Source organism: Canis lupus, chromosome 38 (assembly GCF_048164855.1).
Source record: "Canis lupus baileyi chromosome 38, mCanLup2.hap1, whole genome shotgun sequence".
NCBI lineage: Eukaryota > Metazoa > Chordata > Mammalia > Carnivora > Canidae > Canis > Canis lupus.
The window spans coordinates 21,256,869-21,271,456 of record NC_132875.1 but is presented as its reverse complement, the minus strand read 5'-3'; the positions used below and the strand labels follow the sequence as shown (position 1 = coordinate 21,271,456).

At 45.9% G+C, this 14,588-nt stretch overlaps 1 protein-coding gene across 12 annotated transcripts in view; it reads left to right on the top strand.

Annotated features, from left to right (window-relative positions):
• The window catches only part of SRGAP2 (SLIT-ROBO Rho GTPase activating protein 2), a 234,822-nt gene that overhangs the window by 185,074 nt on the left and 35,160 nt on the right, over positions 1-14,588 (top strand). For all 12 annotated transcript variants that reach the window (XM_072815064.1, XM_072815062.1, XM_072815063.1 and 9 more), the window contains exons 11-14: positions 2,183-2,267; positions 5,045-5,072; positions 6,824-6,848; positions 14,068-14,128. In XM_072815064.1, the coding sequence (XP_072671165.1) occupies positions 2,183-2,267; positions 5,045-5,072; positions 6,824-6,848; positions 14,068-14,128 (199 nt within the window). The remainder of the gene's footprint in view (positions 1-2,182; positions 2,268-5,044; positions 5,073-6,823; positions 6,849-14,067; positions 14,129-14,588) is intronic.

Sequence of the window (14,588 nt, the reverse complement as noted above, 5' to 3'; positions counted from 1 at the left end):
AAAGAGCAGAGAGAACAGGCCAGGAGGAAAGCAACAGAACTGATTTGGTATAGGGTTTGTTTTTATTTGCTTTACACTTGATTTAGAGAGTAGGGGTACACTTGGGGGCTTGGGTTGTGACTGCTGAGGAAGGTTCTTTCAGAGGAGAGTGAGGCTGTTTGTTTCTTTACTCCTCCTTCAAGCATTTATTGAGTGTCTGCTGTTTGCTGGGCACAAACTAAGCATCAGGGATGCAAAGAGTAATGACGCCGACCCTAGAGGAGAGGCAGACTGGAGAGAAAGACACATGACGATGAAGCCCTTGTGCCGGGGCCATGTGAACTTTTCAAAGGTACACACAGGGGCATCTGAGTGAGCATGAGAAGGCCAGGATGTGCATCCCAGAGAAAGCAGGGGTTTTTTTCTTTGTTTTTACATGAGAGAGAAGAAATACACAGTCTTGGTTGAAAGTTTACCCTGAAAAAGAAAAGAAAAGAGAAAGAAAGAAAGAAAGAAAGAAAGAAAGAAAGAAAGAAAGAAAGAAGAAAGAAAGAAAGAAAGAAAGAAAGAAAGAAAGAAAGAAAGAAAGAAAAAGAAAGAAAGAAAGAAAAGATAGTTAGTTTACCCTCTACAGAAAGGTACAGAGTAAAAGTAACTCACATTTTTTCACCTTCTTTTTCTGCCTTCCTCCTAAATTATAATAGCCATAAAATCAGAGTTTTGATGAATGGTTACATTTTTTGCTTAGTACATTGGAAGAAGGACAAGGTATTACAATTTAAAATGTTTTATCCACTTCCCCCCTCCACTATGTCATGTATATTCAGAGAGTCACAGATCATACTCAGGGAGACACTGCTGGTTTTGCCTCTGAGTTGAGACATTGCAGCAGGAGGCAGCCAAGGTGAATGACAGTCCCCAGGAACCTGTTGCAGGGTAGAAAGACACCAGATTAAGGCACCAAAGGCCTGGCACTCCCACTTCCTAACTGGCAGCGATCTGCAATTCAGCACCCCTCTCCCAAGATCATCCTCTCATCTGTTACAGGCAACCAGCAATGTCTTCCCTAGTGTGCTCTGCAGAGTTACTGTGCCAGTCATGTGAGAGAATATGTGCTAAGGGCTCTGAAAACTCTTGAATTGCTCCACATATATAAAGAATTAATACTATGAAGTTTTGTGCTGCCTTTCCTTCTGCTGTGCACCCTAATAGATGGAGCGTGCCGTCATGATGGTTGAGCACACACACCGGATCATCAAACTGCAGATGTCTGGACTCTACCACTCACTCACTCTGACTTTGAGCAACCTGTTTAATTGCTCCAAATCTTGGTGCCCTCATCCGTAAAATGGGGACAGTGATAATCAGTTTGTAGGGTTGTTTTAAAGATTTGATGAATTGTCCAGGGAAATAGTCTCTCCCTGGAAAGACAAGGGTTGAGAGAGGTCAAATCAGAAAATGCAGCACAGCAATTGTATTTTGACTGGTAGAGCAGATGGAGCACATTTCCATAACTTCATCTTGTGTTGAGAACTGGCATTATGTGTCTATGCAGTGGGGGGCGGCAGCCCCTCTCTCTGAAGGCTTGGAAATCCCAAGCTCTCCACAAAGTCTCCGTGCAGAATAGAGCAGGGAGCTGATTAAGAGATGGCTGAGAGAAAAAAAAAAAAAAAAGAGATGGCTGAGAGGAATATGCTCTGCATGCTGGGGTGCAGCTGAGGCCTGAGGCGAGGGGCTGAGCCTGCCATTAGCCTTGCTCCTGATGTGTTGGAATGCACCCTTGGGAGGGGCCGAGGTGGGGCTAGATGTCCGTGGAGGTGACAAGTGGCATGTGTGTGTCCCCACACCAAGAGGATCTGGGCTCCATGAGTCCATCCACCCCATCCCCGCCCTCTGTTCTTTAGTGGAACTGAGAGAGATGGATGATGGGCTCTCTTAGAGCCAGTGGCTCTCTCCACTGGCCAATGTGGAGCTAGCTCCTAAGAGAACATAGAGCAGGATACTAATAATCCACTGTAGAAGTCAGCAGCTGTCCAGATGCTCAGGGCCCTAGTAGAAATAGAGAAATTTAAAAAGGCAGCTAGTAGAAATTGGGTCAGAATGAAATGCCCTCATAGAGAAAGGGAATTGCACAGCTGAGAATCTGTGATTTCTTTCTTTTTTCTTCAGGAGTCTGATTGCTCTTTCTTTTCCTCCCTTACAGAAAATGAAGGAGTACCTGGAGGGCAGAAACCTCATCACCAAGCTACAAGCCAAGCATGACCTTCTCCAGAAAACCCTGGGAGAAAGTGAGTGTGGGAATTCTGCTGGAGGTTTGGCAATGAGGGGAAGGCCAGGCCCCAAGCTGCATGGCTGAGCCTCCCTCCTGATCCTTGTGGGCCTGATCTTGTTAGATGAGTGCATCTCTTTTCCTAGCCTGTTTGATGTGAAGCACACCGCCCCAAACGACTGGTTGAGTAATGGGAGAAGGCCAATGCTTAATGCAGCACTAATGTTCATGATCTATTTGTTTAAATGGAGCATTCCTGCTCACCACCCTGTCCCCCTTCTCTGCCACGACTGGGATAAAAAGGCCGCTGGGTCACTTACTCTCCAGACACTTTGTCAAAAAACTCAGCTCTTCTGTAGCAGAACTGAGACTACAGGGCCAGTGAGCCAGGATGGCAGCTGCTCTAAGGAGAGAAGAGGCTTCTCGAAGGCAGGATTGACCCACAGTCGGCCGCATCCCATAGCGTCAGGTGAGAGCATCTCTTTCCTTCCACTTTGGAAGGTCCTGATGCTCAGTGGCAGCCCTCTCTGCTGAGGACAGGGTAACGAGTGGCCTGTCTTGTCCATGAATCGAGGATGATTTTAACCAGACCCTGGAAAGTAGCAGAGCAGAGAACTGGACTGGCACTCTGGACTTTCTCTCCTCAGCTGTCAAACAGAAGGCCAAGGTTGAAAGAAGCTTCCCTGGGGTTTTGGGCACCCTGCCCGGGTGCTGCCTAGATCATACCTCCTGTGATTAATGGGATTCCCAGGTGGGGGATGCCTCTGAATGCCTGGCCCCTCCTCCTTGCCCTGCTCATCCCTTCACTTCTAGATGGGACCAGGAGGCTACAGGCAAAATATGGGAACACCAGGGAAAGACAAACCTGCACGGAGCCTAATGTTTTAAAACAAATTCTTGAGCACTCTTCAGACAAACTGCATAGTGTAGAAAGGCAGATGGGACTCGTTAGCTCATTGGCCTCAGGAATCAGAGGCACACTTTTCATACCAGAGCCTCCTACCCACCCTCTTGTCCCATCCTCCTCCCGTGCTGGACAGTTCCCCTAGATGATGAATTCTTTTTATCTGTGATATCTTTGATCTTGTGATTATAAAGGCATTTTCTTTTATGCGAAGAATGCCTGTTAGGTAACTTCTGTTCTCTTCCCTCCCTGCCACCCAAGGGACTCAGTCTGAACAGGTTTGAGCATAGAGAGCCCAGCTTTGCTTATAGAAAATCTTTGCTTTTGGGTTATCAGATTGCTTCATAGGGAATCAGACAAAAGAAAGCCCAGAACTATTTGAAACAAGTTATAACCATGGTTTTGTGTGTGTGTGTGTTTTTCTAAAATAATCTAAGCGTAGTCCATAGGTGAGATGGAGAGCAAGGCCTTGGGAGTGTGCGTGTGTGTGTGTGTGTGTGAGTGTGTGTGTGTGAGAGAGAGAGTGAGTGGCTTTGCACACACACAAACATGCACCAGCTTTGCTACTGTAGAAGGGCAAAGGTTGGTGACCATTCATTAGTGCTGCAAATTGCCTTCATCTAAAGATGACAAGTTCCAGTAATAAGGAGAGAAATAGCCACACATCTTTCTGTGTGCAAATCATCATGTCCCTGCCTTCTGAGTAAATTTGTCACCATAATGCAAGAGCCCCTTGTTCTTGCCATAGAGGCATAATTGATGTGTATGAGTATTCCAGAATGGAAATGGTACAGATGTTGAAAATAATGGCTCAGAATAATATTTTTGCAGATGAAAGCTGAGCCTTTAGTAATGAGAGGCTGGTAGGGGTGGGGGAGGATGTTGCTCAGGATGAGCTGAAGAGTAATCAAAATTAGCAACCTTTAAAGGCCAGAAAAAACCCTGCCCTCCCCATCCCTGGTCCTTGGAGCTGTTTTTCCAGGAACATGGATGAGGCCTGTGGGGGATGATCTGTTCCTTAGCTCAGCACTTGCTTGCCTTGTCCCCGGTTTATACAATACAGACCACACTTGGTTAACTGGTTAACTGTGGATCCAAAGAAAGCAAACAGATCACATCATGGCCCGTGTACACATGCATGTGTATATTTTAAAAACATAAGAATTCTTAGGGACTTTAAGATTTTTCATTTTTTAAAGCTGGCTGTGACCCATTAAACTTAATCTTAGGGCCTCTATTGGATGAGAACCACAGTTTGATAGCAATTAAATCTCATTTCTCCCTTGCCACCCCAGCCCAGCCTAAGAGAATTTCCTGTGAATCTAAAACTAGAACATCCTTATCTTCTCCCTCTTCCCCGCAAACAATTCTTCCTCCTTTCTTCCCCTGCGGCCCTCACTGTGTATGTGTGTGTGTGTGTGTGTGTGTGCATTACTCTGGAGCAAGCCAGTTCATCCCTCCCTCCCTCACCACACACACCCGCATACACAGAAGAGAAGCTGGATTTTACCTTTGGGAAGGCTTCTAGTAATTTGTTCTCTAAAATGTGATCTGCCTTGCTATTGTCCCCTGCAGCTGCCCTGTTCTCCCTCTGGGAAGCACGGTTGGCATACCTCAGCTTTAGGGACATATCAGCAGCCGTGGGAATAAGCATTAGAAACAGCACTTGCCCAGGAAGAGGCTCTGGGCATCTCTCTCTCTCTCTCTCTCTCCCTCCCTCCCTCCCTCCCTCTCTCTTTTTGCTTAGAAGGCCAGTCACGCAGTGATGCAAGCGATGGGAGCTCAGCTCTCTGGGGGAGATAGGCAGGGCATTTCAGGTAACTCCTGGGAATGTCTTCCTCTCTCGCCCCTTCTGCTTCCACATGAGCTTTTTGCCTTTGTCTTTCCAACAGGTCAGCGGACAGACTGCAGTCTGGCCAGGTAGGTGTGGCCTGAGACAGCCCTGGGAAGGGGTGAAGAGAGGCCCCTGGGATAGATGATCCCAGGCTGGGAGAGCCGAGGAGTTGAAGTGGGAAGGCATTGGGTGACTTTGCAAAGGAGGGGACTAGGGCGGGGTTGCTCCCTTCCTTTTGCCTTGCCAACCCCATCTGGCCTCAAATGGAAATGGGGCCTGCTGTGACTTGGGGAGAGAGCTGAGCAGACTGGGATGAAGGGAGCTATCATTTGCTGAAGTAGTTTCAGAGACTCCCCAAAGCCACCATGTTTGCAAGAAGTGTTCGACTCTGGAGGATCCTGGTAACCTAACCTTCGCTGCTAGACTTCAGCATGTGGTTTTGGGGAAGTCTCTGACCCAGAGAAGGAAGATCAGAAGATAGCATTTGATCTGAGATTTTATGCATGGAAAAGATGACAGCCCTTAATTAGTGACTGTTGCTGGATAATGAAATACTACATGGCACTGGCTTGCCAAACAGCATTGGTAGAAATCCTTGCCTGATGTACAAGTATGCAACCCTCCCAATCTTTCCCCACCTTCCCCTCCCTCCCGAACCCCAGCCAAATATTTTCCCTCCCAGTCATGTAGCTGCTATGAGAAAACTCGTGAGCTAGCGACAAGCAAGGCAGTCATCCAGCCAGCAGTTCTCAGATGCCTAAAAATGTGCTGATTTAACTGGGGAAAGAGCTTTAATGGGCTAGACTCCTTAGAGACCCCGGGTTAGCCCATTATATCAACCACTTAGATCTGCCAACACACACAATAATCATGAGGCCATTTACAATTATAGGCTCATTATTTAGAAATAGCTTCATTTGGCTTTCATCGTTTTGTCATTGTGGATTACAGTAAAGATCCCATTAATATACCAGTCTTGTTGACTGGAGAGAACCAGGATAATGGAATTCCATGGAATATAAATCTTTTTGGTGATAGAGTCTTTATTGTAAGTTCACCTGAAGTCCCATATCTGTGGAAGGCTCTATGGAAATGAGAAAAAGCTCAGTTGAATTGAATTCCCTTATGCTGTGATCGTGGGCTGCTCTTTTCCCTCCTTCAAACTCCAGTCTCATCATCTGTAAGACAAGAAAGAGCATTCCACTAGATCCGATGAGCTCTAGGATTCCAAAGAGGCTCCACAGGAGCAGCCTGGTGGAAGGGGCAGAGAGGGCCCAGCAGCCAGGCTCTGGGCCTTCATGTCACTCGGGGGGGGGCGGGGGCAGCTCTGTTCTCCTAGTTTGGGGGATCCTGTGAGTCCAATTCCTTTGGAGAAGAGGCAGCTGAGGCTTCAGGTCTCAAAAAGCATTCACCTGAAGGATTGCCAAGGTTCCTTCCAGTCTGACTGCTCTGTCCTCTTAAACTCAAGGAAAATTGCTCCTGAAGGATTTCCAAGAGAAGGAAAACTGTAGCTTCCTTTGGCATTTACTTAGGTCTCCTGCAAACAGAGAGAATCTTACCATCTAATGCACGTAGATTTGCATGGAGCCAGTCCCCTCCTACCCTAGTTATGAATGGTGGCAGATAGTGAGTACGGTGACCTCTGTGCTCTGAAAGAGCTTTATTGGGCCTTATTCAGAAAGTAACTTATCAAGTGTCTTAGCCAGTCCTGGGACTGAGCTGAGTAATGTGACTTGCTTCATTAACTAACACACAGATTGTTTTTAATCCCATTTTCTCTTTTTTTTTCTCCCTGTTGCCGGTTCGGTCCTCTCTGATTTGATGGGGTCAACCTCAGGCGTAGCTCTACGGTGAGGAAGCAGGTAAGGGCCCCAGGTGAAGATGATCCCACCTATAGACATATATGGAACCCTACTATGGGCAGGATACTTTCCTGACTTCCTGCCCCCATTTGGAATGTACCACTCAGTCAGAGTATGTTTAATATTATGGCAACTTCATGGATTGAGCTCATTCCACAGGAGTGACCATGGTCTTTCTGATTTGGTCCTCCCTTCTCCCTCTCTAGTCATGCTCCGTCTTCCTGGCTGGAGATTTGGTTTGACTGTAGCAGACTGTGCCTGAATTGCCCATGGTGTTGCTTCTCTAGGAAACTGTGAAATAGGCTTCACATTTTATATATAAGTTCCAAATGTGAGTGGCTCACAGCAGCTACTCACCTAGACCAGACACTTAGACCCAACCACTAGATCAACCACTTAGATCTGCCCACACACAGGTTGGCTTAGGTTTCCAGATTTTTGTTTGTTTGTTTTCTGGTGGTGTGGTCCATCCTAGGTGTGTTTCTTAGACATGCTAAAAATGTGAAGATAAGTCTGGCCTGGCTTGAGAACAGGAGAACAGTGGCAAATTGCTGTTCAACTCTGTGATTTTGTGCATGATCTTCAGTGTTGTATTAAAATCTGAGCTGGTCAGCCAGCTCTCGGTACCCATTTGAGGGCAGGATCTCAGAAGGCAGGGGCTGGGTAATGCACATCAATGGATAATCTAAATGGCACTTGTGCTTGTGTAAAAAATAATAACAATAATTGAAATATTTTTTGCAGCAGCAAATTTGACTTCCTAATTATACTTTACGGCAAATACTGAAATGATTTTGTGTCTCTTAAGCTCATACCAGATTACGTAGCAGGCAGTTAGCAGGGAGGAGATAGAGCTCTGAAATGTCTTCATGTCTGCTCAGGGGAAAACTGATCCAGGCTTTAAAAAACTGTTTTGGGTAGTAATTCACAGTGGCTGTAGCCACAGAAAGATAATCAAATGTAGAGGATGTAGAGGGCACATGGTTTCTGTTGTGTCAGCAGCCCCAACAGGGTCTCCAGCCCATGTGACCATTCCAACTAGCTGAGCAGTCCAGCTGGACACTCGGATGACATAGCTCTCAATTGTCTTAACTTTGCTGTCAATATTTTTCCCCCTTCTCTGCTTCAGATCATTATAATGATAAAAATTTATACATTTTTAAATTTATAAAAATTTCATTGCATCTTTCCTTCCTCTGGTTCCTCTATTTCTTGCTTCTGCCCCTTCTCCCATAATTTCATTTAAAAGTAGGGAAAAGGGATGCCTGAGTGGCTCAGTGGTTGAGCGTCTGCCTTTGGCTCAGAGTGTGATCCTGGAGTCCTGGGATTGAGTCCCACATTGGGCTCCCTGCTTCTCCCTCTGCTTGTGTCTCTGCCTCTCTCTGTGTGTGTCTCTCACGAATAAATTAAAAAAAAATATTTTTTAAAAATAAGTAAAATAAAATAAAAGTAGAGAAGAATGGGGGCACCTGGGTGGCTCAGGTGGCTAAGCATCTGACTCTTGGTTTCGGCTCAGGTCATGATCTCAGAGTCATGAGATTGAGTCCCATGTTGGGCTCCATGCTCAGCGTGGAGTCTGCTTGAGATCTTCTCCCTCTTCCTCTTTTACTCCCCCTCCCCTGCTTACACTTGCTCTTTCTCTCTCTCATAAATAAATAAATAAATAAATAAATAAATAAATAAATAAAATAAAATAAACGAACTAGAATAGAATAGAGTGCCTCCCAGGGATGATCTATTGCATTTAAAATTAATGGTGGGGGCACATGGGTGGCTCAGTCATTTGAGTGTCCAGCTCTTGGTTTCAGCCCAGTTCATGATCTCAGGGTCATGAGATTGAGCCCCATGTTGGGCTCCATGCTCAGCATGGAGTCTACTCAAGATCCTCTCCCTCTTCCTCTTCTTCTCCCCCTCCCCTGCTCACATGCTCTTTCTCTTAAATAAATAAGTAAAATCTTTTTTAAAAAATTGTAGAAGAATGGAGTACCTCTCAGGGATAATCTATTACATTTAAAACTAATAGGTGAGGGGGCACCTGGGTGGCTTAGTCAGGTGAGCATCTAACTCTTGGTTTTGGCTCAGGTCTTGATCTCAGGGTCAAGGGATAGAGCCCCAGGTCAGGCTCCGCGGTCAGCCGGGAGTCTACTTGAAGATACTGCCTCTGACTCTGTCCCTTCCTCTCTCCCCGCTTATACACATGCTCACACTCTCTTTCCCTCGGTTTCTCTAAAATAAATACATAAACCTTCAAAAATGTTAAAAATAAAGTTAATAGGTAGATATCTTAAAGAGGGAGCCAGCTTTTCCCCCTTCAACACTAAGAATAGAGTTGAACTTAACACTTGTTCCTTTCAGTTCCTGGGCTGAAACTGGACCTCCAGCATCTAGATGGAGAATAGGTGTGAGGGCCTCACAGCCTCCACTGTGGCCACGGGCATGCCGGAGACCACGGCTTGGCGGGTAGTAGCCCTGCCCGGGTTCACCATCAGAGGGGAGCAGCGCCCATCTGTTGTGCCTCCTGCTGCATCTAAGCAGTTGCAGGAGGAGCATTTGTGCCTGGTACTAGACTGTGTAGGAGCTCCAGGATGCACCCAAAGCCCCAGTCAAGTAAAGACCTTATTTTCATTCTGTTGCCCCAGCAGTTCAAATCTGATGGTGGATCAGTAAAGAGTTTTTCTACACTAGGCAGGCAGGTAAATAGTTAACCTGGAAGATGAGTGGTCTTGTGTAAGGAAATAAATAATTGTTTGTTTTTTTATGGCAAGTCAGCCAAACAAGACAAATAATCTGGTAGCTTTTTTTTTTTTTGCGGGTCCCTATTGGGTTTCAGTCACTTTTGACCCTAGCAGGGCCTGAGTTTAGACCATCCCAGCCTTTGTTGCCCCAGCTGCTGCTTCTAAGCTTTCCCTCCTACCCTCAGGCCTAGCATTTTCTCTTTCCTATCACTTCTGTCTCTTCTTTGTTCGTCTTTCTTTCTCCATTCCTCTAAAGGTATGTGTGCTCCCAGGCTTGGTGCTCTTTTGACTTCTCTCCATATTCTTTCCTTTCTAACTTCATTTCCATAGTTGAACCTGTCTCTCCTCCTCCAAGTGTCCATCGTCCTGAGTCTTTGGATCGAATTTTGAACTGATTGGCTGGACATCAGCTTGAGAGTTGATATAGCACCGCCTCCCTTGTGCATTGCTCCCCTCATCTTCCCCCTGCTTTCTAACTCACTTGGCACACCCCCTAATTTTTCTGTGTCTCGTAATGGGGAGGGGACTCCATTCTTCCCAGTCCTGAAGCCCTGAGTAGTACCTCTAATACCTCTTTCTTTCCCATCACCACATCCAGTCAGTCATAGAGACTTCTATTTTCTCCCTGGGTAGAAATGGAAATCTAACGAATGTAACAGAGATGGGTACCTGGCAAAAATCCTAACCTCTCTCTCATGAGAAATTATGCCAAACAATGGCCTTTTTAGCCACTAGCTGGCCACTTCCCAATTGTTTTCTCCTGCAAATCACAGGGCCCCTGCTTTCCTCTTTTCCAAGTTATGCATGTTACCTTTTTCCCTCCGCCTTTGGTTTAAAGGTCCCTTACCTTATCAAATGGAGACTTGCCCCAATTGTCCTTAGAGGCTCCTTCCAACCCTAGGATTATACCACCAGAAATATTGTGAACTAAAGAATTAAACGTATATAGATTAGGGAAAGGAAGGAGAGGGGAAGAAAGGGAGAGTCAGACACTGAGCAAGAACACGCATGGACACTCCTTGGTCAGGTGTATGCAAAATCATTGGTAAAGTGTGGGGGGTCTTTGGAGTCCCATGGGAGCACACAGGCACATCTTGGGAAAATGAATTCACTTGGAACTTGGAAAATTAAAAAGAGAGGGATGGATGGTAGGAGGGTCTGAGGCCTTCATGGCATTGTCCACTTTTTGCTCCCACTGGACTCTGGCTTAGGCTCCGCTGGAGGAGCCCATAGGAAAATACTATTATTCGGTCATGTAGGTCAACTCTGGCCCACTCTTGTCTGCCACAGATTATCCCTCTGGGCTACTTATGATGCGCCAGTGGTAATCATGGATGTGCACGTTTGGTGTCTTGCTGTCTACCACCCTGCACGCTTCCCTTTAACTCCTGTTGATAATCCATTTCCCGTAAGTCTAGGCAGTGCTTTACATTCCCATAACTTGTTGAAGCCAGTAACCTGTGAGCTTCCCAACCCACCTCTCTCTGGGTCTTTAAGTATAAGTCTGCGGCCAGAAAAAACCTCATAACACTAACCCTCATACAAATCCCCATATCACTAAGCTCATTATCACTGTGACTACTCTTTGTAAATGAAAACTACAATAATGGGGTACCTGGGTGGCTCAGTCAGTTAAGTGTCTGCCTTCGGCTCAGGTCATGATCCCAGGGTCCTGATCTCAGCAAGGAGTCTGCTTCTCCCTCTCTCTGCCCCCTCCCCAGCTCATGCTCTCTATCTGTATCTCAAATAAATAAATAAAATGTTAAAAAAAGAAAACTGTAATAACAATGTTTGCAAACACAAAAAGACTTCCAAAAATTGGAGGGTTGTTTTGTTGTGTTTTGTTTTTAATGGTGGAACCCAGTTTCTTCATTAGAGTATGGAAGGGCTGACCAAGATTCTTTCTCTAGGATTGTCCTGGGCTGACTCGCAGAAGTCAGGGATGGCAACAAGAGGGCAGATGCTGGCTGCTATGGCTGGAAAGCTAGAGGAAGCAGGATGGGCTTGAGGGTCATGAAGATGAGCATTTGGGTCGCTGAGACCTTCCTGACCCCAGCTCTACCTTGGCACACTTGCTACTTCCTTTGGCAGCATCCTGCATTCCCAGTAAGCTTGGGAGCTGGAGGCCATGCCAGCTCTTCTTACAGTCCAACTTCTTCATAAGATCCAGCTGCTTCCCTAATAGTGGCCAAACCCCAGGGCCACAGCTAAAATTTTGAGGATATAGGCAAACCTGTGAAAGGGACAGAAGCCACAGGACCCATGCTGCTTGAGAACCAGTCTCTGCCCTGAACTTCTTATTTTATTTTATTTTTTTAAAGATTTTCTTTTTAGGGGCACCTGGGTGGCTCAATCAGTTAAGTGTTGACCGAGTTCGGCTCAGGTCATGATCTCAGGATTGTGAGATCTTGCGCCATGTTGGGCTCCATGCGGAGCATGAAGCCTGCTTAAGATTCTCTCTCCCTCTCCCTTTCCCTCTATCTCCCTTTAAAAAAATAATAAAATAAAATATAAAATATTATATTTTTTTAAGTAATCTCTGCACCCAACGTGGTACTTGAACCCACAACCCCAAGATCAAGAGTCACACGCTCTACCAACTGAACCAGCCAGGTACCCCTGTCCCGAACTTCTACAGCCCTTCCGAGCTTGGTATAGGTCCCTTTGTTTGATGTCTTTCTTCCCCATAACTGAATTATTTTGTGTTTAGCTGCCATTATAAAGCCCTACTGGTTTTTAGTAATGCTTGGTATGCATACCGGGTAATGTTTGCTGAGCTCCTGGGATGCAGACTGGGTATGTACATGGCAATGTTTGCTGAGCTCCTGGGATAGATGCTAGGTAGCAGTGAGATGTGCAGTCTCAGAGGGAGACGTCCTGGGTTAGATCCAAGCCCTGTTTCTTACCGCCTGTGTCAGTCTTAAGCAACTGTTTCACCTTGCTAAAATTTCATCTCTTCATTTATCAAATGAGGAGAATAATAATACACACCCCATAGGGTTGTTACCAGGACCGATCCATTTAAAGCACCCAGTGTATTCCTCTTTAAATGGTTAGCACTAATGTTCTTGTGCCAATAGGAAATACTCTTCTCCTCACCACCCATCTCCTCCACAATTTGCAGACATCAAATCAAGGCCCAAAAAAGTTAAATGGCAGAGCAAAGGTTGATATCTGGGAGGCCTCCTTCTTAGTTTAGTACCAGTTAATTTCCACTATTTCTAAGAATTGGGTTTTTTTTTCTTTCTTACCTTTTATGCCAAGTAAATACCCTTTCTGATGCTCTCCCTGGTTCATTTAGCTATCCTCAACTGAGATTAATTGAGCACCTACCTTGTGAGAGTATCGTGGGCAGCCATGGAGATCCAAGAATTGACAGTATCTGCCCTGTGGCACATGAGATATAGCGGTGGCACATACAAACAAGATGTTCATACCCACCTACAGTTAAGTCACAACCAGGGCTATGGGAGCCACGTGCAAGGTGCTGAGATCTTGTAGACAGGGGCCCTGATCTCATCTGGGGAGTCTGGAAAAGCATTCGTAAGAAAGTGATACTTGCACTGAGACCCTAAGGAGGGGAGGGGGTTCCAGGGTAAGGAGAGCATTCTAGAAGCAGGAGCAGCTCATGCAAAGCTGTGGACAAAGACCTGATCTAAGGAGTAGAAAGAAGGCTGGTGTGGTTGAAATAGACTGGAGGATGAGCAGAAGAAGATGAAGCCGGAGGCAAAGGCAGGATCCTGGACATGCAGGGCTGTGCAAAGAAATTCACAAGAAGTCTTTGAAAGAGGTTAGCCTAGGAAGTGAATTACAGAGTGTGCACCTTCAGAGATCCCCCAATCACTATGTGAAGGAAGGATGACATGGTTTGGAAGATGACAAGGGTGGGAAGGAGATATTGATGTATGGCCCAAGTGGGTAGCAGTAGAGATGGAGAGAAGTAAATGGGTTTGAGAGGTATTTAGGAAGCCGCCTTGACAGAACATATTGATTAATTGATTGATTTTTGGATGGCTGAGGGTGGGAAGCTGGTTTGCAATAAAAGATGATCAGTCGCGGGGATCCCTGGGTGGCTCAGAGGTTTAGTGCCTGCCTTTGGCAGGGGGCGTGATCCTGGAGTCCCGGGATCAAGTCCCGCGTTGGGCTCCCTGCATGGAGCCTGCTTCTCCCCCTCTGCCTGTATCTCTGCCTCTCTCTCTCTCTCTATGTCTATCATGAATAAATTTTTTTAAAAAAATTTAAAAGTAAAAAAAAAAGATGATCAGTCGCATTTAGGACATGATGAATTCAAGGCATCCCTGTGACATTCAAGTAGACGGTTGTGTATGTGCTCTGGAACTTGGAGGACAGGCCAGATGCTTCTTTGAGAACCAGCAGCCACTGATCCAGCTGAGAAAAGTCCCGCACAGTCTGGCCTGTTTTCTCTGACTCTGGGCTATGCCTGTTTGAAGATTGTGATGTTCTGTTTCTCTTTGGCCTTTCAGGATTCCAGCCAGGCAATTCCTCTGGTGGTAGAAAGCTGTATCCGGTTTATCAGCAGACACGGTAAGCAGGATTACAGCCTTGCCCATATTTGTGCAAAGTGGGGAAGAACTTCCAGGAATTCTTTGTAGAGTAAGAATAGTTTGACTTCTCATCCTGACATTCTCAGAAACGGAATAAAAGTCTAACTACATTCACGTAATGTTTGCTACCTCAGAATGGCCACACCTAGACATTGAGAAAAAGACATTCTATGTTTTGACTCAAAATGCCTCAGCCACTTACCACACTCCCTTTTCTAGCCTGAGAGTGGGTTTTGAATTACAGCCGTGATGTGAGTAAGTACAGCTGGTATGATGTGATGGTAGCTTCGCCATTACTCACCATCTTTGCACATGTCAGCATCTCCTGCCACAGTCTGAGTCCTTATGTCACGTGGCCCTCTGCATCGGACAGCTTTGAGAACTCCTTCCGTGATGTTGCACTGACTCCTAATACTATTCAGTGTTTGTTCTGGTGTGCT